This window comes from Macaca thibetana, chromosome 1, assembly GCF_024542745.1.
Source record: "Macaca thibetana thibetana isolate TM-01 chromosome 1, ASM2454274v1, whole genome shotgun sequence".
In the NCBI taxonomy this organism is placed as follows: Eukaryota; Metazoa; Chordata; class Mammalia; order Primates; family Cercopithecidae; genus Macaca; species Macaca thibetana.
Genome location: NC_065578.1, coordinates 73319473 through 73342969, shown reverse-complemented (window position 1 = coordinate 73342969; position 23497 = coordinate 73319473). Strand labels below are relative to the sequence as shown.

At 35.5% G+C, this 23497-nt stretch overlaps 1 protein-coding gene across 2 annotated transcripts in view; it reads left to right on the top strand.

Annotated features, from left to right (window-relative positions):
* Positions 1 to 21591, top strand: part of LRRIQ3 (leucine rich repeats and IQ motif containing 3) — a 169159-nt gene extending 147568 nt beyond the window's left edge. For both annotated transcript variants that reach the window (XM_050766986.1, XM_050767065.1), the window contains 2 exons: positions 4272 to 4992; positions 20841 to 21591. In XM_050766986.1, the coding sequence (XP_050622943.1) occupies positions 4272 to 4992; positions 20841 to 20997 (878 nt within the window). In that variant the 3' untranslated portion in view covers positions 20998 to 21591. The remainder of the gene's footprint in view (positions 1 to 4271; positions 4993 to 20840) is intronic.
* Positions 21592 to 23497: the final 1906 nt, after the last annotated feature.

Genomic DNA, 23497 nt, shown 5'->3' with positions numbered 1-23497 from the left:
CAGGTAGCAAGATGACTCCAGTTTTGTTCCTTTTGCATAGGATTGTCTTGGCTATGCGAGCTCTTTTTTGGTTCCATATGAACTTTAAAGTACATTTTTCCAATTCTGTAAAGAGAGTCAGTGGTAGCTTGATAGGGATAGCATTAAATCTATAAATTACTTTGGGCAATATGGCCATTTTGATGATATTGATTCTTCCTGTCCATGAGGACGGAATTTTTTTCCATTTGTTTGTGTCCTCTCTTATTTCCTTGAGCAGTGGCTTGTAGTTCTCCTTGAAGAGGTCCTTCACATCCCTTGTTAGCTGTATTCCTAGGTTTTTATTCTCTTTGTAGCGATTGTGAATGGGAGTTCACTCATGAATTGGCTGTTTGTTTGTTACTGGTGTATAGGAATGCTTGTGATTTTTGTACATGGATTTTGTATCCTGAGACTTTGCTGAAGTTGCTTATCAGTTTAAGATTTTGGGCTGAGAAGATGGGTTTTTCTAAACATGCAATCGTGTCATCTGCAAACAAAGATAATTTGACTTCCTCTTTTCCTACTTGAATATGCTTTATTTCTTTCTCTTGCCTGATTGCCCTGCCCAGAACTTCCAATACTATGTTGAATAGGAGTGGTGAGAGAGGGCAACCTTGTCTTGTGCCAGTTTTCAAAGGCAATGCTTCCAGTTTTTGCCCATTCAGTATGATATTGGCTGTGGGTTTGTCATAAAAAGCTCTTATTATTTTGAGATATGTTCAATCAATGCCTAGTTTATTGAGCATTTTTAACATGAAGCCTTCTGAATTTTATCAAAGACCTTTTCTGCATCTATTGAGATAATCATGTGGTTTTTGTCCTTGGTTCTGTTTATGTGATAGATTATGTTTATTGATTTGCATATGTTGAACCAGCCTTGAATCCCAAAGATGAAGCTAACTTGATAGTGGTGGATAAGCTTTTTGATGTGCTGCTGGATTCAGTTTGCCAGTATTTTATTGAGGGTTTTCAGATCAATGTTCATCAGGGATATTGGCCAAAATTTTCTTTTTTTGTTGTGTCTCTGCCAGGTTTTGGTATCAGGATGATGCTTGCCTCATAAAATGAGTTAGGGAGGATTCCCTATTTTCTATTATTTGAAATAGTTTCAGAAGGGATGGTACCAGCTCCTCTTTGTACCTCTGGTAGAATTTGGCTGTGAATCCATCTGGTCTTGGACTTTTTTTGGTTGGTGGGCTATTAATTACTGCCTCAATTTCAGAACTAGTTATTGGTCTATTCAGGGATTCAAATTCTTCCTGGTTTAGTCTTGGGAGAGTGTATGTGTCCAGAAATTTATCCATTTCTTCTAGATTTTCTAGTTTAGTTGCATAGAGGTGTTTATAGTATTCTCTGATGATAGTTTGTATTTCTGTGGGATTGGTGGTGATAACCCCTTTATCATTTTTTACTGCATCTATTTGACTCTCCTCTTTTTTCTTCTTTATTAGTCTGGCTAGTGGTCTATCTATTTTGTTGATGTTTTCAAAAAAAAAAAAAAAAACAGCTCCTGGATTCATTGATTTTTTTGAAGAGTTTTGTGTCTCTGTCTGCTTCTCTTCTGCTCTGATCTTAGTTATTTCTTGTCTTCTGCTAGCTTTTGAATTTGTTTGCCCTTTCTTCTCTAGTTCTTTTAATTGTGATATTAGGGTGTCAATTTTAGATCTTTTTGCTTTCTCCTGTGGGCATTTAGTGCTATAAATTTCCCTTAATATTATGGCAGAAGGTGAAGTGGGAGCTGGCATATCACATGAAGACAGAGGTGCCCAGCTTTTTTAAACAACTAGCTCTCATGTGAACTACTATTAATAGGAACTCTCTTGTTATCATGAGGGGTCACCTAGCCATTCATGAGGAATCTTCCCCATGACCCAAACACCTCTCACCAGGCCCAATATTCAACTTTGGGGATTGCATTTCAACATGAGATTTGGAGGAGACACACATCTAAACTATGCTGCCTCACAAACCATACTGTGCAAAATAGTAGGCTAGGGGCTAGGAATGTGGCACAAGAGACTGAAGGAGTAGATCCTTACTCCTAAGAAGTTTGTATCAAGTTCAATCCTATAGCTAAAAACTACTACATAGAGCTTTAATGTAAGTGTAGTATGAGTAATTCTATCAGGAAAAATATATGTGATAGTTTAAAACATATCAATTTTTTTAAGCAATAAGGAAAATATGACATGTGGAAAGCCATGGAAGAATGCATAGAATATGAACGGATATAGATAAGAAAAACAGCATATTGAACAAAACATAAAATAGTAGACACAACGGCTCAATGATGATAAGATATGATGCATGTGTTGGGAAAAAATAAGTCTCTCTTTTCTGGTATTATATAATCCTAGGCTAAAAGTGGAAACTATTCTTTGGCCTATGGGTGGAAAACTGTAAAGATTTTGTCTTCTTTTGTTCTGTGTAAGGTACAATGTTGTTAGAACCCTATTTAAGAAAGATAAATATTATGGCAGTGAGTGATTTATTGAAACAGAGATTCTGAAAACAGAGAAAGAAATTAGGAGACTTTTTAAAGTGTTAATGGGACAATATTCAACCAACTAATGAGAGACTCTGGCTTTTGACTCTTTGGGTTCCCCATGTCTTGCTTTGGACACACACATTTAGTGTTTATTTCTGGACACTTTGGCTTTTTATTCTGATGGACTGCCTTTTCTACTTGCTAGACTTGATATCCTACTTTGCTGTAGAATTTGCTTTTCCAATGTTGATACTCCTGTAGCCTTTCATGAAAATCTTGCCTATTCAATTATTTTCTACTGTCTTTCTAGACCACAAGCCCTGCCCTTCTTCCTAGTTCCTTTAACTTCCATAAAACTACCAGCATCATATTTGACATTTTTACACATAAAGACAAGGTAATTTTCTAGGGAAGATCAAACCCTTGTAGACTAGAATTAGCAGGAATGTAATTTTAATAAGTGGAAGAAATCAGGAAACATATTTTTCTCCTAAATTAACAAGCATAACTTTTATACTTGTATTCGTCACCTGATTCTGAATTTATTAATAGGTTTGTCAAAATGTAAATATGCAAACAGCAATGTGGTTCAATTTATTGTATTAATTAGGTTGAGTATAGTAACAAATATACCCAGAAATATATATTGACTAAAACATAATTACTTTTGATTTCTGGCTCTATGAGTGACCAACTTGGATGATTCTGGTCCGTGAGTAGTTTTTTCAACAAGTGATTCAGGCAGGCAGGCGGTGTCTATCTTATGGTTCCACCATCTTTGGGGTTTCATTCTCATCTCTACATAGTGGAAAGAAGGCGCACATTGTTTCTTAAAACAATCCCTTGGACAAGAAATAACACATAGCAATTGTGTTCACACTCTATTAAAAAGGATTTAGCCCATGGTCACACAAAGGAAAACAAAGGAAGTTAAGAGTTTTAGTATTTTTATCTGTCCAAAAAAGCGAAAAACAATTGATGGCTGCTATTATTTTCCACCAGAGTTAAGAAAGATAAGGTAAAATGGATTACAATGTCCCTTGCAAATATGACATAATAATAATTTGTTAAATGTGGCCTAAGGCTGCCTCTGTTCCTTGATTCCTTACATACTGAATTAATTGCAACCTAACTTAGTATGTAAACAAATTGAAAGCCTAACTTAGGGGTATATTTTTGTAAAAGATAACTTAAGTCATAGCCAATCACAGCAGCCAAGCTTTAGCCAATCACAGGCCACCAATTGATATGATTATGTCCAAATAAGGCAAAATTGAACCATAACCAATCAAGCTATTTCTATATTTCTTCCATTTTCTATCTATAAATACTCCCTGCTCATTTATTAAGCAGAATTTTCTAAAATTTCACTGGTTCTCGGTGCTACCCCGTTCATTAATTGTTCTTTGTTTAAACTTTGTTTCTTTTAGCAAACTATATGAAAAAAATAATATGTGTCATTAAGTAGTACTCAGTATGTGATAAGGTGCTGCTATTGAGTCAGTGCAAGTTAAGCAATTGTGGAAGATAATACAGAAAATATAAGAATTAGATTCCATGCATTTCTATGTGAAAATGTTTTAATAGTAATTTTCTTCTCCAAAGTTACTATTAAATCACAAGTTGAAAACATACTTGGGAAAAATTCCTCTTAGTAAAGTAAATAACAGGTTCTTATCAACTTTATTGATATATTTGAACAGAAAATAAAATGTGCTTAGCTCTGCTATAATGTATAATATTTGTCTTTTGTTTGATGTAGGTCAGGAGTCTAAGGATGAAATTGTGGATGAAAAATTGGATACCAGTTTTAGGATATCAGTTTTCAAACAACCCATATGTACTTCCGTTTCATTGAAGAATATTGCAGTATTGAAAGAGAATAAACAAGATTTTTTTCCTGCATATCCTCAGCCAATCTTTGCTACTCATCCAAAGCAAATCACTAAAAAAGACATACGATTGGAGAGGAGTATGAAAGAGTTTTTTGCAACACAAAGAGCTGGTATGAAACTCCAAACATTTAGTGATATTGACAAATATTACGCAGAACAAAAGAAGCAGGAATGCCATAAAGAAAAAGTAAGAGCTGTAGCCATGGCACAAGTTGCTCGTGAAAGAGTTAGAGTAACTGTTAATGAACATTTGAATGAGAAAAAATATGCTACACAAAAACTAATTGAAGAAAATAAAGAGATAATTCAGAACGGTTTACGACAAGTTTGGCAAAACAGATTCAACTACCTTGAAAAAGCTAGAGAGAGAAGAGCTCTGTTTCTAAAAGAAAAATCCCAAAAGGCTGCAGAGCGTTTATTAGTTCAAAATTTAAATAATGAGCGCACTCTTTTGACCAGAGGACTACTTAAAATTGACAGACTGAAGAAGAATGAGGCTGACCTAAAAGAGAAAAGCCTGATTGTTAAACAAAAACTAAAAGCAGAAAAATATGGAAAGAATTTACTTAAAGAAATGAAAAAAGTTAGGTAGGTACAATTTAGGTGTAATAGAAGCATTTAAATCAATTACATGTGAATATTGCATACTAAATTTTAAGATCTAATAATTAGTATTTTGTTTATAACATAGTACATTCTACTTTGAAAAACTGAAACAAAGAACAAATAATGTACTAATATATTACCAAAGATAAGGCAATAAAATAACTCTGTCTTTCCCCATCTCTCCACCTGTGCAACAAAACCTATCTACCTCTTAGTTACAAGTTGTTCTTATTATCACAGATGGCATCGTCATCAGCCTCTTGACCAGTGCTATCAACCTCGGTCTTTTGCAACAGTCTTCATTGCCAATATCTAATGTTTTTCTACTCACTTTACTTCTAAAAGGAGTCTCAAAAGGATCCTTCTTTTTCAATACGACTCCTCCTATTCTAACTTAGGCTCTCATAATCTCTCTACGAATTCACATTATTCTTCCACCCAAGATCTTCATTCCTATTCTTCATCTTTTCTTCAACCCAAGTCTTTTCTCTGGCTTACAAACCTCCACTGTCTTTAAAATAAAGTTCTGATCATATCACTTCCTATTTAAATATATTAATAGCTTGCAGTTGTTCACAGAACAAAACTGAATTTGCTCTAAATGGCATTTCAGACAATGTGCTCTGTTCTTTCTAGTCTAGACTTATCTCACACTAAATTTTCTGCTATAACTTCCTCCCTCCTCCCTCTAGCAGCACTCTGCTCTAAACAGACTATTCTCCACTCCCTACCCAACTTTATACTCTCTTATTCCTATGACTTTACTAATGTTATCCCCTTTTTACTCAAATATATACTCCTCAAGAGCACTACAAGCTCACAATGTTAATATTGTCTAGATATTATTATGCAACAAAAGCGTCTATGTTATTGTGCAAATAAGAATGCTTTGCTGTATTCTAATTGCTGAGAAGGTAGTGCCTACATGTGAAGAAAAAGACACTCTTTTCTCCAGGGAAGTGCCTCACAAGTGGCTGATTCTTGACTGTGTGTGACCTTGTTTCGTAACTACTTGCCCTCATCATAGAATGCATGAACTGCACATCCACTGGTAAAATTTATCCTTTTATTACCCATCTTTTAGCAACCAACTCAATGGCATTTTCACTTTTAATGTCTTACCAACTGCTCCTCCAGTCTGAATTAGTCTCTTTAATTTTGTGGTGATTTTATATACTTTATTGGAATCTCAATGTTACCAGTTATAACCAGAGAGCCTTTATCATGGTTGCATGGTTGGGTTGGGAAGTCTTTTTTTTTTTTCTTAATTCTTTATTTTTTATTTATTTTACTTTAAATTCCTGGATATAAGTGTAGAATGCGTAAGTTTGTTACATAGGTACACGTGTGCCATGGTGGTTTGCTGCACCTATCAACCCATCATCTAGGTTTTAATCCCTGCATGCATTAGCTATTTGTCTTAATATCCTCTCCTCCCTCACCCCCAATCCCTCAACAGCCCCGGTGTGTGCTGTTTCCCTCCCTATGTACATGTTTTCTTGTTTCAATTCCCACGTATGAGTGAGAACATGCAGTATTTGATCTTCTTTTCCTGTGTTAGTTTGCTGAGGTTGATGACTTCCAGCTTCATCCATGTCCCTGCAAAGGACATGATCTCATTCCTTTTTATGACTGCATAGTATTCCATGGCATATATATACCACATTTTCTTAATCCAGTCTATCACTGATGGGCATTTGGGTTGGTTCCATGGCTTTGCTATTGTAAATAGTGCTGCAATAAATATACGTGTGCATGTGTTTTTATAGTAGAATGATCTCTATTCCTTTGGGTATATACCTAGTAATGGGATTGCTGGGTCAAATGGTATTTCTGGGTCCAGATACTTGAGGAATCACCACCCTGTCTTCCACAATGGTTGAATTAATTTACATTCCTATCAACAGTGTAAAAGCATTCCTATTTCTCCACAGCCTCACCAGCATCTATTGTTCCTTGACTTTTTTAATAATCGCCATTCTGACTGGTGTTAGATGCTATCTCATTGTGGATTTGATTTGCATTTCTCTAATGATCAGTGATGTTAAGCTTTTTTCATATGTTAGTTGGCCACATAAATGTGTTCTTTTGGAAGTGTCTGTTCATATCCTTTGCCCACTTTTTGATGGTTTTTTTTTTTTTCCTTGTAAATTTGTTTACATTCTTTGTAGATTCTGGATATTAGCCCTTTGTCATATGGATAGATTGCAAAAATTTTCTCCCCTTCTCTAGATTGGCTATTCTTCCTGATGATAGTTTATTTTGCTGTACAGAAGCTCCTTAGCTTAATTAGATCCCATTTGTCAATGTTGGCTTTTGTTGTCATTACTTTTGGTGTTTTAGTTATGAAGTCTTCGCCCATGCCCATATCCTGAATGGTATTGCTTAGGTTTTCTTCTATGGTGTTTATGTTTTTGAGTTTTAAATTTCGGTCTTTAATCCATCTTGAGTTAATTTTTGTATAAGACATAAGGAAGGGGTCCAGTTTTAGTTTTCTGCATATGGCTAGCCAGTTTTCCCAGCACCATTTATTAAATAGGGAATCCTTTCCCCATTGCTTGTTTTTGTCAGGTTTGTTGAAGATCAGATGGTTGTAGATGTGTGGTGTTATTTTTGAGATCTCTATTCTGTTCCATTTGTCTACATATCTGTTTTGTTACTAGTACCCTGCTGTTTTAATTACTGTAGCCTTGTAGTATAGTTTGAAGTCAAGTAGCGTTGTGCCTTCAGGTTTGTTCTTTTTGCTTAGGTTTGTCTTGGCTGTATGGCTCTTTTTTGGTTCCATATGAAATTTAAAGTAGTTTTTTCTAATTCTGTGAAGAATGTCAATGGTAGTTTGATGGAAAAGTATTGAATCTATAAATTACTTTGGGCAGTATGGCTATTTTCATGATCTTGAGTCTTCCTATCCATGAGGATGGAATGTTTTTCCATTTGTTTGTGTCCCCTCTTATTTCCTTGAGCAGTAGTTTGTAGTTCTCCTTGAAGAGGTCCTTCACATCCTTTGTTAGCTATATTCCTAGATATTTTATTCTCTTTGTAACAATTGTGAATGGGAGTTCATTCATGATTTGGCTCTCTGCTTGTCTGTTGTTGGTGTATAGGAGTGCTTGTGATTTTTGCACATTGATTTTGTATCCTGAGACTTTGCTGAAGTTGCTTATCAGCTTAAGGAGTTTGTGGGCTGAGACAAGTGGGTTTTCTAAAGATAGAATCATGTCATCTGCAAACAGACACAATTTGACTTCCTCTCTTCCTATCTGAATACATTTTATTTCTTCCTCTTGCCTGACTGCCCTGGCCAGAATTTCCAATACCATGTTGAATAGGAGTAGTGAGAGAGGGCATCCTTGTCTTTTGCCCATTTTCAAAGGAATGCTTCCAGCTTTTGCCCATTCAGTTTGATATTGGTCATAGGTTTGTCATAAATGGCTCTTATTATTTTGAGATATGTTCCATCAATACCTAATTTTATTGAGTTTTTAACATGAATGGATGTTGAATTTTATTGAAGGCCTTCTCTGCATCTATTGGGATAATCATGTGGCTTTTGTCGTTGGTTCTGTTTATGTGATGGATTACATTTATTGATTTGCATATGTTGAACCAGCCTTGCATCCCAAAGATGAAGCCAACTTGATCATTGTGGACAAGCATTTTGATGTGCTGCTGGATTCAGTTTGCCAATATTTTACTGAGGATTTTCACATTGATGTTCATCAGGGATATTGGCCTGAAAATTTCTTTTTTTTGTTGCATCTCTGCCAGGTTTTGGTATCAGGATGATGCTTGCCTCATAAAATGAGTTAGGGAGGATTCCCTCTTTTTCTATTGTTTGGAATACTTTCAGAATGAATAATACCAGCTCCTTTTTTTACCTCTGGTAGAATTGTGTTGTGAATCTGTCTGGTCCTGTGCTTTTTTTTTTGGTTGGTAGGCTATTAATTACTGCCTCAATTTCAGAACTTGTTATTGTTCTATTCAGGATTTCAGCTTCTTCCTGGTTGTCTTGTGAGGTGTATACGTCGAGGAATTTTTCCATTTTCTCTAGATTTTCTCATTTATTTTGTAAAGTTGTTTATAGTATTCTCTTATTATAGTTTGTATTTCTGTGGTATCAGTGGTGATATTCCCTTTATCATTTTTTATTGTGTCTATCTGATTCTTCTCTCTTTTCTTCTTTATTAGTCTAGCTAATGATCTATCTATTTTGTTAATTTTTTCAAAAAAACAGCTCGTGGATTCCTAGATTTTTTGGAGGATTTTTCGTGTCTTTGTCTCCTTCAGTTCTGTGCTGATCTGAGTTATTTCTTGTCTTCTGGTAGCTTTTGGATTTGTTTGCTCTTGCTTCTCTGCTCCCCCCCACCTTTTTTATGAAATGGATTTTCACTCTCATAGCCCAGGCTGGAGTGCAATGGCATGATCTTGACTCACTGCAACCTCTGCCTCCCAGGTTCAAGCAATTCTCCTGCCTCAGCCTCCCAGGTAGCTGGGATTATAGGCTTGAACCACCATGCCTGGCTAATTTTTTGTATTTTTAGTAGAGATGAGGTTTCACCATCTAATTCCGGCTGGTTTTGAACTCCTGACTTCAGGTGATCCACCCACCTTGGCCTCCCAAAGTGCTGGGATTATAGGCATGAGCCACTACATCTGGCCTCTAGCTCTTTTAATTTTGATGTTAGGGTGTCATTTTGTGATCTTTCTCCAGCTTTCTGACATAGGTATTTAGTGCTATAAATTTCCCTCTTAATACTGCTTTCACTGTGTCACAGAGATTCAGGTATGTTTTCTCTTTATTCTCTCTGGTTTCAAATAACTTATTCATTTCTGCTTTAATTTCATTATTTACTCAGGAGTCATTCAGGAGCATGCTGTTCAATTTCCATGTAATTGTGCGGATTTGAGTGAGTTTCTTAATCCTGCACTCTGATTTGATTGCACTGTGGTGTGAGAGACTGTTCGTTATGATTTCAGTTCTTTTGCGTTTGCTGAGGATGGTTTTACTTCCAATTATGTGGTCAGTTTTAGAATAAGTGCAATGTGGCACTGAGGGGAATGTATATTCTGTTGATTTGGTATAGAGTGTTCTGTAGATGTCTATTAGGTCCACTTGATCCAGAGCTGTGTTCAAGTCCTGAATATCCTTGTTAATTTTAAGTCTCATTAATCAGTCTAATATTGACATTAGGGTATAAAGTCTCCCACTATTATTGTGTGGGAGACTATGTCTCTTTGTAGGTCTCTAAGAACTTGCTTTATGAATCTGGGTGCTCCTTTATTGGGTTCATACATATTTAGGAGAGTTAGCTCTTCTTGTTGCATTGATCTCTTTACCATTATATAATGCCCTTCTTTGTCTTTTGATTTTTGTTGGTTTAAAGTCTGTTTCGTCAGAGACTAGAATTGCAACCCTTGCTTCTTTTTTTTTTTTTTTTTTTTGGCTTTCCATTTGCTTGGTAAATATACCTTCATTCCTTTATTTTGAGCCTGTGTGTGTCTTTGCACGTGAGATGGGTCTCCTGAATACAGCACACCAATGGGTGTTGACTCTTTATCCAATTTGCCAGTCTGTGTCTTTTAATTGGGGCATTTAGCCCATTTACATTTGAGATTAACATTGTTATGTGTGAATTTGATCCTGTCATCATGATGCTATCTGGTTATTTTGCACACTAGTTGGTACAGTTTCTTCACAGTGTCATTGGTCATTATATTTTGGTGTGTTTTTGCAGTGGCTGGTACTGGTTTTTCCTTTCCATATTTAGTGCTTCCTTCAGGAGCTCTTGCAAGGCAGGCCTGGTGGTGCTGAAATCCCTCAGCATTTGCTTGTCTGGAAAGGATTTTATTTTACCTTCACTTATGAAGCTTAGTTTGGCTGAATATGAAATTCTGGGTTGAAAATTCTTTTCTTTTAGAATGATGAATATTGACATGTACTCTCTTCTGGCTTGTAGGGTTTCTGCTGAGTGGTCTGCTGTTAGTCTGCTGTGCTTCCCTTTGTAGATGACCTGGCCTTTCTCTCTTGGTGCCCATAACAGTTTTTCCTTCATTTCAACCTTGGAGAATCTGATGATTATGTGTCTTGGGGTTGATCTTCTCATGGAGTATCTTAGTAGTGTTCTATGTATTTCCTGAATTTGAATGTTGGCTTTTCTTGCTAGGTTGGGGAAGTTCTCCTGGATAGTATCCTGACATGTGTTTTCCAGCTTGGTTCCCTTCTCCCCATCTCCTTCAGGTACTCCAATCAGTCATAGGTTTGTTTTTTGCTTTTTGCTTTTTGTTTTTACTTAGTCCCATATTTCTCAGAGATTTTTTTCATTCCTTTTCATTCTGTTTTCTCTAATCTTGTCTTCATGACTTATTTCAGCAAGGTAGTCTTCAAACTCTGATATCCTTTCTTCTACTTAGTCGATTCACCTATTGATACTTGTGTGTGCTTCACTAAGTTCTCGTGCTATGTTTTTAGCTCCATCAGGTCATTTATGTTCCTCTCTAAACTGGTTATTCTAGTTATTACCTTCTCTAGCCTTTTATCAAGGTTCTTAGCTTCTTTGTTAAGAACCTTAGCACATGCTTCTTTAGCTTAGTGGCATTTATTATTACCCACCTTCTGAAGCCTACTTCTGTCAATCTGTCCATCTCATCCTCCGCCCAGTTCTGCACTCTTGCTGGAGAGGCATTGTGATCATTTGCAGGAGAGGAGGAACTCTGGCCTTTTGGGTTTTCAGCATTTTTTCACTGATTCTTTCTCATCTTCATGAGTATGTCTAGTTTTGATGTTTGAGGCTGCTGACCCTTGGATGGGACTTTTGTTAGGACTTCTTTTTTGCTGATGCTGTTGTTGTTTTCTGTTTGATTGTTTTATTTCAATGGTCAGGTCCCTCTTCTGTAGGTCTGCTGAGGTTTGCCAGAGGTTCGCTTCAAGCCCTATTCATCTGGTTCACTCCTGCGCCTGGAGATGTCACTTGAGGAGGTTGGAGAACAGCAAAAATGGGTGCCTGCTTCTTCTGGGATCTCTGACCTCAAGAGGCACCTACCTGATGTCAGTGGGAATGCTCCTGTATACGGTGTCTGACAATCCCTGTTTGAGAGTCTCACCCAGTTGGGTGGCACAGGGAGCAGGACCTGTTTAACAAAGCACTTTGACCATCCCTTGGTGAAAAAATGTGTTTTGCTGGGGGGAAACCCATTTGTCTAGGCTGCCCAGATTCCTCAGAACTAGCAAGAGGAAAGGCCAAGTCTGCTGGTCTGCAGAGACTGTGGCAACCCCTCTCCCTAGGGGCTTGGGCCCAGGGAGATCAGACTTCTGTCCCTGAGCCCCTGGCTGGAGTTGTTGGAGTTCCTGCAGGGAGGCCCCACCCAGTGAGAAGGGATGGGTCAGGCCTGAAGAGGCATTCTGGCTGCAGTCTGCCACAGCTGGTGTGTTGGGCTGTGGGGAATACTTCTTGGAACCAAGCCATTCAGCCTCCCTGGCTCCATCAGGGGAAAAGCATATCCTGGAGCTATAGAGCTGCCTTACACCCACCCTGGGAGCTTAATGTGTTAGGCAGCTATCAGTCCCAGTGTTGGCTAGTGCCTCTCCCCTAAGGACCTCAGGGAGCTTAGACAGTAGGCAGAAGCTGTGGTGCTGGTTGCCGCTTCCATGGGAGACTTAAGCAGATTCTAGTTGAGTGACTGTTGAGAATCTGCACGGATTCTGCTGCAGATTGGCATGGGTTCACAAGTGGGATCCTCCAATGCCTGGGTTGAACAGTTCCATGGAAAAAGCACAGTTTACTGGGCTGGGTAGCACACTCACCACCTCCCTTGCCTGGGGTGTGGGGGCTCCCCTGCCCCGTGTGGCTCTTAGGTGGGCCACCACACCACACTGCTCTTCCTTCCTCTCCATGGGTCACACCAGCTGCCTAGTCAGTTCTTTTCTTTTTTTTTTTTTTTTTTTTTTTGAGACAGAGTTTCACTCTTGTTGTGCAAGCTGGAGTGCAACGGCATGATCTTGGCTCACTGCAACCTCCGCCTCCCAAATGATTCTCTTGCCTCAGCCTCCTGAGTAGGTGGGATTACAGGTGTCCACCATCACACCCAGATCTTTTTTGTATTTTTAGTAGAGACAGGGTTTCACCATGTTTACCAAGCTTGTGTCAAACTCCTGACCTCAGGTGATCCGCCCCCTTTAGCTACCCAAATTGCTGGGATTACAGGTGTGAGCCACCTCACCTGGCCCTAGTCAGTTTTGATGAAGAACCTGCATACCTCAGTTGCCTGTGCAGGATTCACAGGTGGTTATGGTTCTTTTCGATGACAGCCTCCAATCACTGCTGCTTCTAGTCAGCCATTTTGGCCCCATCCCCTCAAGAAAATAATCAAGTCTTTGTATTATTTGCTCCATCTTTCTATTTCAGTGCTCAGTATAGTACCTAGTTAATAAATCTATTCAACACATATTTGTTGAGGTAAATAGGTGAGAACCCCGATTAGTAATGGTTATATATAAACTCATTTAAGTCATATAACAACCACTGAGAAGAGAGTGTTTTTTATGTATTTGTGCTTAATACGTAAGTCATTTAGAATAAGAAGCAATGCATATTTTTTCTAAATGTTTTTACAATGAAGATAAATAATCAGAATAATATTAAACGTAGAGTAAAAATGTAATTAACCAAGTTACGAAAGTAGCTTCACTAATCATTAGACTACGTAAACTTCTTAGTACAAGTGTTTAATTCATGGCAGTAAATTTGTCCTGCACATTTTTTTCTGTCCCTCTGTGATCATTGGTGCTTCTACTAAGTAGTAGTTACCTTCAATTCAAATAATTCAAGTAGTAATTCATTTCTAGCTCTTGAAGAGTTATCTTACAGGTGATGTAGGCACATAAAGATCATTTGGCCCAAGAAGCTGAAAATTGAGGTGGGAAATACAGCAAAAAGCAATGAGATTAACAGAATTACATAATAATGTCAGCAATAACACAAACACTACGAATAGACAATTAAAATTTCAGGTACATAAATAGGTTTATGGCCGACACTTCTATAACAAAGACAGATTAGCAAGAAAAAAGCATAACAAATTTATTTCATCGAAATGTTATGTGACCTAGAAGCTTTCTAAAATGAAGACCCAGGGAAAAGTATTTTTATGCCTAGGTTTGATGAAGAATAGACAATTTTGTAGAAGTATGATTGGAACAAAAAAAAAAGGATATGACCTAATGGTAATGAACTGGGGATGAGGTGTACCAAGCACGGCCTGTTTGTTTAGATTCTTCTTGGCCTTTCTATGTAATATTCCTTCCTTCCTGGTTTAAAGCATGGCACTTGTCACAGTGTTTAAAAGAGAGGAGGCAGGAGTTCAGAGCAATCTTTCTGCTTCTACAAGTTTCTCAGTTTCCTTCAGCTTAAAATACATAATGTGCCAATGTGCCATATTTGGGGGCAGCATTTTTTGCTACTGCAAAATCAAAACCTTCAAAGAGAAGGCTTAACTAAACCAGTGTTACTTCACTTAAATTATCCCTTGCCCTGCCATACAAAGATGAATAAGATATTCTTGATCCTCTAAGAACTCACCATCCAGTGGCAAACATAAGCATACATTTCAATTGTTATAAAAAATAGAAGTGGGAGAAGTACAATTGTTGATTCAAATTGGAAAAGCAGAGAGATGAAGGGAGACCATTATAGTAGAGAGGTGAGGCAAGGAGAAGAGGATAAGCAAAGTTGGAAAGTTCAAAATAGGTAAAGCTAGGGGAGATCAAGGAGATTGTGAATATTCCTGTACCTATAGCAGAAGGTTTATGAAGAATAGTTGAAGGTGTGATTGCTTGAGAAACATCAACTTGATTTAAAAAAGCCTCTAAGTCTTAGTAGACAGTTGTGCAGTAAAAACCATTAGGATTCCTACCAGAAAGATATATTGCATTTTATACATGTATTTTACCATAAAACTTCCCTTTCAAGAACTATCTCAGAAAATAATTCTTAGGACACACTTCGGACAAAGTTTTCTCAAACAATTTGCAAAAATTAGAAATTGTTTTATGGTGAAAGTTTTAAAATTTTAAACCAAATTTGGTAAAGTAGGAGCTTTGTTGACAAAATATTTTAACCTACAGTTAGTAAATTTAAATTTTATTAATTGCCAAGGAACATTTTTAAGAACATAAAACCATGCCGCTTATAAATATAAAATGAGCACATGCCGAAGATATCATTTAACTCATTAAAGAATAAATCAGTTACAAGAATTCAAAGAGCATTTCTCTATATATGTATCTATTTTATATCTATGTCCATGTTTATATCTACTCCTATGTCTATATCGATATTGGCAATCAAAAATGCTAAACTAAATTCACAGATAGGTGCAAAACTAGTCAATATTCACTGGACAATAATCAAACGTAACTTAGCTGAACACAATTGTTTATATCTCTATAAACAAGAATCATTTGGATTGCTCATAGTTTTTCTTAGAGTTGTAAAATTGTTCAAGGAGATTGAAAGGCACAGATAGTTCTGAAGAGTGTACTAGCCAGGACTCCTAGTAATTTTATTTTACCTTTTCAAAGTTTTTCACACATTTTTTTTCTGATATTAGATTGAAGTTGATCAGCCACAGTTTTATCCTAGTGGTATTTCAAATGGCCAAATTATGTATATACATCTTTAAGGCTTGTATAGAAACACTTAGAGATCTTCAGAACTGCTTATTTTATTTAAATTTTTAAATAGCATCATTTTTAAAAGCCTGTGCTGGAAAGGAGTTTCAAATAAGAAAAAGCATTTGTCTTTTCCTACTTATAAGCAATTTAAGCTATTTACTGATGTTTTTTATGTAATACTTTATTACGTATGAAAAATATTATGTATTTCCCCCTCCAAATTTAAAATCATTTTCTTTAGTGTACACTTTGTGTGGTGTGTGTGTGTGTGTCTGTGTGTGCTTTGGAAATGTTTATGACTAAAATAAGTATTTATTAGTATAATAAAAAAGTATTTGGAAAAGAAATGAAGGCTAGTGTGATGTATTGAAATACAAATCTAGTGCAAATCAATCTAGTTTAATCAGCTTAGTTTTTTCACAGTAAATTGAATGTCTGGCCATAATTAATTTTTAAAGAATACAGACTCAAACAAGCATCCTAATGTATGTTAACTCAATTATCTTCTCTCCTAAGCTACTGCAAAAGTATTAACCTGTAGAGCACATATGAATACGGCAATGTTTGTGAGTAGTATGTCCCAACAGGCATCTTTGAGTCTAACTCTAAATATTTTCAAATAAAGATTAGGTATAAATATACAGAAAGAAGCTGTGATCAAAAAGTGAAATCTAACTGGAGACTTCTGAAATTTTTCAGTTCTGATACTGTTTTGGCTGATGATTCTTTATTCTCTTGACCTAAAAGCATTCTGATAAATTTCAATAACTAGTGAAGTCATTACTGAAAATGTAGCTCCCTAATCCTGCTTTGTGGAATGAGAAAGAGTAAAAGAAAAAAAGGGGAACCATAAAGCTCTGATTTAGAAAGTTAATAAAATACCCACAGGAGTATTTAAGCGTTAATTAAAGATAGACTTTGAAATGGAAGAATCTATGTATCAGATAAAAGCTAGTCATGGATTTTCTAAGATATTCATGTCTATACTCTGAGAAAATGATGATACTGTTCAAGCCAGGACAGCAGGGTGTCGATTTTGAAGTAGGGTATCACTTAGCATGGAAGAGCTAGAAAATAAAGTGATTATCCAATTACATCATCTTCAACTTGTCCTTATTTGGTCATCAATTGATCTCCCATACTACCGTCATAATTTACTGTGGTCTTTACATCATTTTTGATTTATGAAGCTTTTTCTCTCCATCCAATTTCTGCCATAATCATTGTTAACTTCCAAATTCATAAGAAAACCCTCCCAATTACCTAATATCGGCATTTTTGGAGGCTGTCAGTCTTTATCCTACCTGACGTTAATAAACTGATTTCCATAGACACATATAAAGACCCTCTTATCACTTGGAACTGCCCCACTTCTTAAATCTTCAACTCCTATATATTTATTTATAACTAAAATTTATCTTTTCAACTCCTTTCTTCTTTAACTTCCACCACACATATCCTTCAAATATATGGTGACACCCGTCCTTCAAATAACCTCCTTTATACACTTTTATTTTCATTTCTAGTGTAGGCTCTGGGGTTCTTTAATTCAATTGTTGTTTTGTTCATTCTCTCCAGTATCTCTAAAGTTATTTCATTTCATTGCTTCGATTATGCTAAAATGTTCCTTACAACCCTTACCTTGGAACAGTTCAACTATCTATCTTCATTTCCTGTATTCAGATATAAATGTCTAGAAGAAATCAATGCCCCATAGATTTACGCCAATATTAATTTTATGGTCTCCAACTTGAGCTGCTCCCACAGTTGCTTACTCTTTCTCCTATTACCTACAAGGGCCATTTAAAATCTTCACCAACAGTACAGCTTTCTATTCAAACACCACTTATGGCCTCTCCTTCTCAACAATATAGTTTATCTATTTCCCAAAGAAATTTTAGGACTTCAAGCTTTAATTCATTCAACTTCCTATATCCATATTTATAAAATTCTATATATTTTATACTTACCGCAGTTTCCTTTTCTGTTGTCTCATGATTAGGTTTCATTTTCCTATTAAAAGTTAATAATCTCTCCTCTTATAATTCTTACAATCTTTAAAATCAAGTAATGTAAGTCTGCTGTGCTAGTCAGAATTATGGCTACCAAGAAGATAGATATCATGCCCTGCGTGGTTCTCAGGACTATGAATATGATGAGATAGCACACCTGAGAATGTGTTGGTAAAGGGACTTTACATATGTAATTAAGGATATTGCTTAATTAACCTTAACATAAGGAGATTATTCCGGATTATCCAGATGGGCCCAGTGTATCACATGAGACTTTCAAATACAGAGACAAGACAGAACATAAGATACAAAGTATGAGAACGGTTTTACATGATATTGCTGACTTAAAAATAGAGGGAAGCACAGGGAAAGAGTGATAATAAAATGAATTCTGACAACCACTCATCCTGGATGAGGACCCCAAGACCTGAATGAGAACCACTGCTCTGGCTGACACCTTGATTTCAGCCTTGTGAGACCTAAGCAGAAAACCCAACTAGCCACAATATCCCTGGACTTCTGACCTAATGAAACGATGAGCTATTATAAGGTGGTTGTCGTAAGCCAATACATTTATGGGTAAATTGTTCAGCGGGATGGAAAATAGAGATTCCAAATTTGCTCTGTTTTCTCAAGATTACATTGGTTGTCCTAGGACCTTTGCATTTTCATATAAATTTAAATTTAAATAAATTCAAAACATTTAAATTTAACACATTTAAAATAAATTGGAATTAAATTAATATATATTTAAAACAAACATAAATGTTAATTTCTAATTTCTATCATAGAGCCTCTTGGCATTATTAATTGTAATTTCATTAATCCATAGATCTATTTGAGAAAAATTGACATCATAATAATATTCTAATCTTTGAGATGATATAACTCTCCATTAATTTAGGTCTTTTTAAATTTCTTTCAACAAAATTTTATTATTTTTAGGTATAGGCCTTTCCTATCTTTTATTACATTTATGTCTAAATATTTTATGTTTTTCTGGTCACAATGTAAGTAGAATCACTTTCTTGATTTTATTTTCCAATTGTTTGACACTGGTATACATGGATGTAATAATATAATTGATTATTTCATATTTCTCTTTTTTTAAGTCTTTTAAATAGTTCTTTTACTTAAATTTTCTTCACAGCTTATAATTTATCTATAGGAGGGCTATTTTAGTACATTTCTTGACTTAATTAGTACCCTTAATTACATGTGCAAGATCCTTTTGCTATGATTTCTACTCTGCTACGTGTCCAGACATGACTACTCTCCTGATCTCTAGGCTTATAGTACTAGTAGCTAACTTTTAGCTACTACTAAAATGATTATTAAATGCCAGGCACTCCTTTAAGGATTTTAAAACTGTTGGTTTATTTACTTCCTCCTAAACCCTATGAGTTGAAATGTCCTCTTTATAAAGATGAAAAAAAAAAATGATATAGAGAGAACTTAAATAACCTATCTAAAATCACACCAACAATACATTCCAGAGCCAAGCAGAATGGCTTTACTACCTGTACTCTTAAGTATAAGCTATCACTTCTCTGTATTCAACACACTGGGCATCACCACATGAATAACTAGGCTCTTAACACTAACCATTTCCAGTCAGAACTCTAATCTTCCCATCTTGTTGCTCTACCTACATGTCTTTCTGTTGAACGCCATTATTATCCATCCAGTGAAATGAATTATTTAATGTTAGGCATTCACCTAAGAATTTTTAATGTATCAACTCACTTAGTCCTTTACTAACCCTATGTGTTAGATTATCTCCTTAACAATGAAGAAAATGAGATAGAAAGAACATGAATGAGTTGTCTAAAATCACACTATCAATAAGCTGCAGGCTTTTTAGACTTAATGCTCTCTTTCTCTCCTCAAGTTCAGATTTCTGAGTATACCTACACATAAATAAAGTATTTTATGATCTGGCCTAAATTTGCTTCCCAGACTGTATGACCCAGACAATTAGATTGATGTCACTTCTTGGAGCATTCCAAGCTGTGCTACCCTCTCTACCTTTGTTTTGACTGTGTTCATGCTATAAAAATCACTTGAACAAAATTATCTTCCACTTTCTGACTGGAAAACACACATCTTCCAAGATTTAGTTCAAAGGTTATTTTAACTCTAAACTTTTCTTGTCTTCCCCTCCTTGCTCTCTAGTTTATATTTACCAAGTTTTTACTCAAGTTTTTCCTCACTCTGACTTGTTATGTAATGTTTTCATGATAAACCATATATCTTTTATATATTTACATGCATTTATTTCTGTTAACTTTTTATAAGCTTCACGTAATTACATCATGTTATACTTATGTTTCCAGCATCTAAGTTTAGTGCCATGCATCACAATACATAATTGTTGAATAAATAAGGATGAATGAATGAAATCTCCTAAGACCTGTGACATTTCCCAGGTTTGGCAGAGTATTAGTCTACTGGGACTGCCATAACAAAATATCACAGGTTGCGTGGCTTAAACAGAAATTTATTTTCTCCCAGTTCTGGAAACTGGAAGTCCAAGAATAAAGTGTCAGCAGGTGTGGTTTCTGCTGAGCCCTCTCTCCTTGACTTGTAGATGGCCACCTTTTCCCTGTGTCCCCCATGGCCTTTCTTCTGTACACTCACATCTCTGCTGTTGCTTCCTCTTCTTATAAGTACACTAATTATATTGGATTAGGACCTACCCATATAATGTCATTTAGCCTTAACTACTTCTTAAAGGCCTTATCCTCAAATAATCACAGTCAAAGACACTGGGAGTTAGGACTTTGACATATGAATTTGGTGGAATGCATTCAGTCCATATAACAGAGTTGAAGAAGTAGCTTGGATTTAGTGAGGCTTAAATGGATGTATTTTAAGTGATGACATAGGGTGATTTAGATACCTCTTTGGAAAGCTAAGTCGTAGTTTGTGAGAATTTTTAATTATAGCTTATAGATATCTCATAAATACTAGACTAATACGAATATTGTTTAATGATATAACCAAGATATATAAATGGAGTTCTGTCTTTCTCCCTTGTGTATGCCTATTTCGAAGACATCTAGTTATCATCATTAACAGTCTAATAGATTGCCATGGTTTCAGGATTTAAAAGTATCTCATTCTATTACCTTTCTTTCTCCTCTTAGGTCTCAAGAAATATATAAAAGACATTGTGAAGAAAAATTTGTTACGGATATGATTGCCTTTGAAAAAGCCTGTGAAAGACTTCAAGATGCTAAAACAAAAGTAGCAATTGTGAAAACAAATTTAGACTTTAAAATTCCCAATGGACTGATAAAATGAATCAATGCCAGATCATGGCCTGTGATCATCTTAAATTATAGTCATTATTTTTAGTTGAAGGAATTTGAAATAATACTCTAAAGCAAGAAATACTCTACATCACAAGATGGATTTATATATAAATATTCTAAAACATATAAAGATTAGTTAAACTGTTTCTCTTATTGGTCATAATTTAACTTAAATAAACTTGACTTAGCACCTCTGAAAAATTTCTTAGATCGGATGCCCAAGGAACAATTAAAACTGATTTTATTTATTGTAGACAATCTTGCAATGACATTGCTGATATTCCATTTCATATTCTCTCTAAATATAGCGATTCATAAGCTAATTTAGGTGTCTCTGGAAACCTTAGAATAGTAATTTCTACTCCAACTGCTGACTTTTATTAAGACACTGTGTACGTTGATTGCTTTTATTACCAGCTTTTATATATTTAATTATATTTCCTGCTTATTTTGTTAAAATAATTTCTGAATTTCTTTTTTAAAATACCGTTTCACTATTTTGTCAGTAATTTATGCTGTTATAAAAATTCAGAAAATATGAACTATGAAAAGTAAATCAAACATTCTTATTACCTTCCTTGAAGACTGTAAGATTTTTGTATATTTACTTGTGATGGCTTTGCCCTGTTTGGTATATATATGAAGACAGGGAAAAGAGAGAGGAGAGAAGCAAGAGAGAACCCATATAATTATATATTTGAATCATAAAATATACAGAAATAGTATATATTAACCATAAGTCTGTTTAATACATACCAATGGTAGAAAATTTGAAAAATAAACTGTTAAAAAAGACCTAAAAATCCTTTGTAAAATTTGCAACCATTTTCAATAGTGATTTCATATATCTAGAAAGATAGGTGTCTCACCATAATTATGACATTGTTCACTAAATACGATGTAGCTAATACTATTCAAAATTTCTCTTTAATATTCTTGGTTATATACGTAAGTTTTTAAAACACTGTTGCTTTAAAAATTCCCTGATTTTATGTCTATGGTAAATTTCCAAAAATCACATATTTTACAACAGTGGTTACATAGTTGTGCTTCTATGCTGGGCTGCTAACAAATGATGATAGAAGTTTTCTCATTTTCTATAAAATAATAGCTGTCTTTTTAAATCCATGGCACAAGCTCTCACGTTTCTGATAATTAGAAGATAACTAATAAGCAAGTCATATTGGCATGTCTATTTATTCTCCAAAAAGAACAAAGGGACATACTGTGGGGTTGTAGAAAGCATGACCTAGGTTTACAGCAAGTTAGCTAATGTGTTACCCCAGTTTTCTGTTCTGTGTTTGGAAATAATACATATATTTTGGAGATTTACTTTACACAAAGTAAACATTTAATAAAGGTAAGCATGTAGTAGTGGAGGCAGAAGTCTTCTCTGTATAGCTATAGGAGGATTTGTCACCTATTTATGTGAGCTTTGAGAGGCATCATCAAAGAAAGTAAGCTTGATTGTGTGATATGTTTGGATATAAGTCATTTATTCAGTCCAAACATTAGTTGAGTGTTTGTAATCTTTATGCTCTCATTTTATCCGTTAAAAGTTTTATAGCTTTTATCACACGATAAGTAATCAATAATTTCCTTGACTATTTTATACCAACCTGTGAGCTTCTTTAAGGAAAATAATATTTTACTCATCTCTGTCTCTCTATTACTTTTGACTAAGGCAGGTATGCTATGCACAGTGTTTTTTTGTTGTTGTTTTTGTTGTTTCTGTTTTTAGCTCTTCTTTCCTATTTATGCCCTGTCCTAGTCAATCTTGTGATATTTACTGCCACTTACTGTTTATGTTTTGAAGAATTCAAAATCTGTATCTCTAGATTATGCCTCTAGATTTATATATCGCCTATGTTTTCAGAATGCATGCTACACGTCTCTACTTTGAAGGCCTAAAATATTTTTATGTCATACATTAAAATGGAGCTCGTTTTTATTATCTTACTGTTCTCCTCCCGTCCCACATTCAGCTTCTCTTTCTATATTCCCCAACACTCAGATTCATAGCCGTCTACATGGCTTCCCATATTGAAAATTTAGAAGATATCTTTGACTCCTTTCTCTTACCATGTCACATATTATTAAATTTTATGTCCTATAAATTTCATCTGCAGAAGGTCTCTAGGGTAGAGAATGGCTGACTTTTCACCAAATTCATTTTCTCTTTTTTCAGGGCACAACTAGTCGATATTTCCTAGCCTGCTTTTCAGTTAAATGAGGCGCACAACTGAGCTCTCACCAAAGGAATCCAGGTAAAGTGTTGGGCAGCCCTTCCATGTACTATTCCTCATGATTTTACCTCTACTTTGACCATCTTAGAAAACATGTTAAAGACAACTGAGCCACTAGATAGAAAGAACCTGGCCTCCTAAATCCCTGTTTGGAATATGATAGAGAACACTTGTTTTGTGCTTTACATCATCCAAAAGAAAATTAAGTTATTTAAAGGGCTTTGCAACCACATCAGTTACATT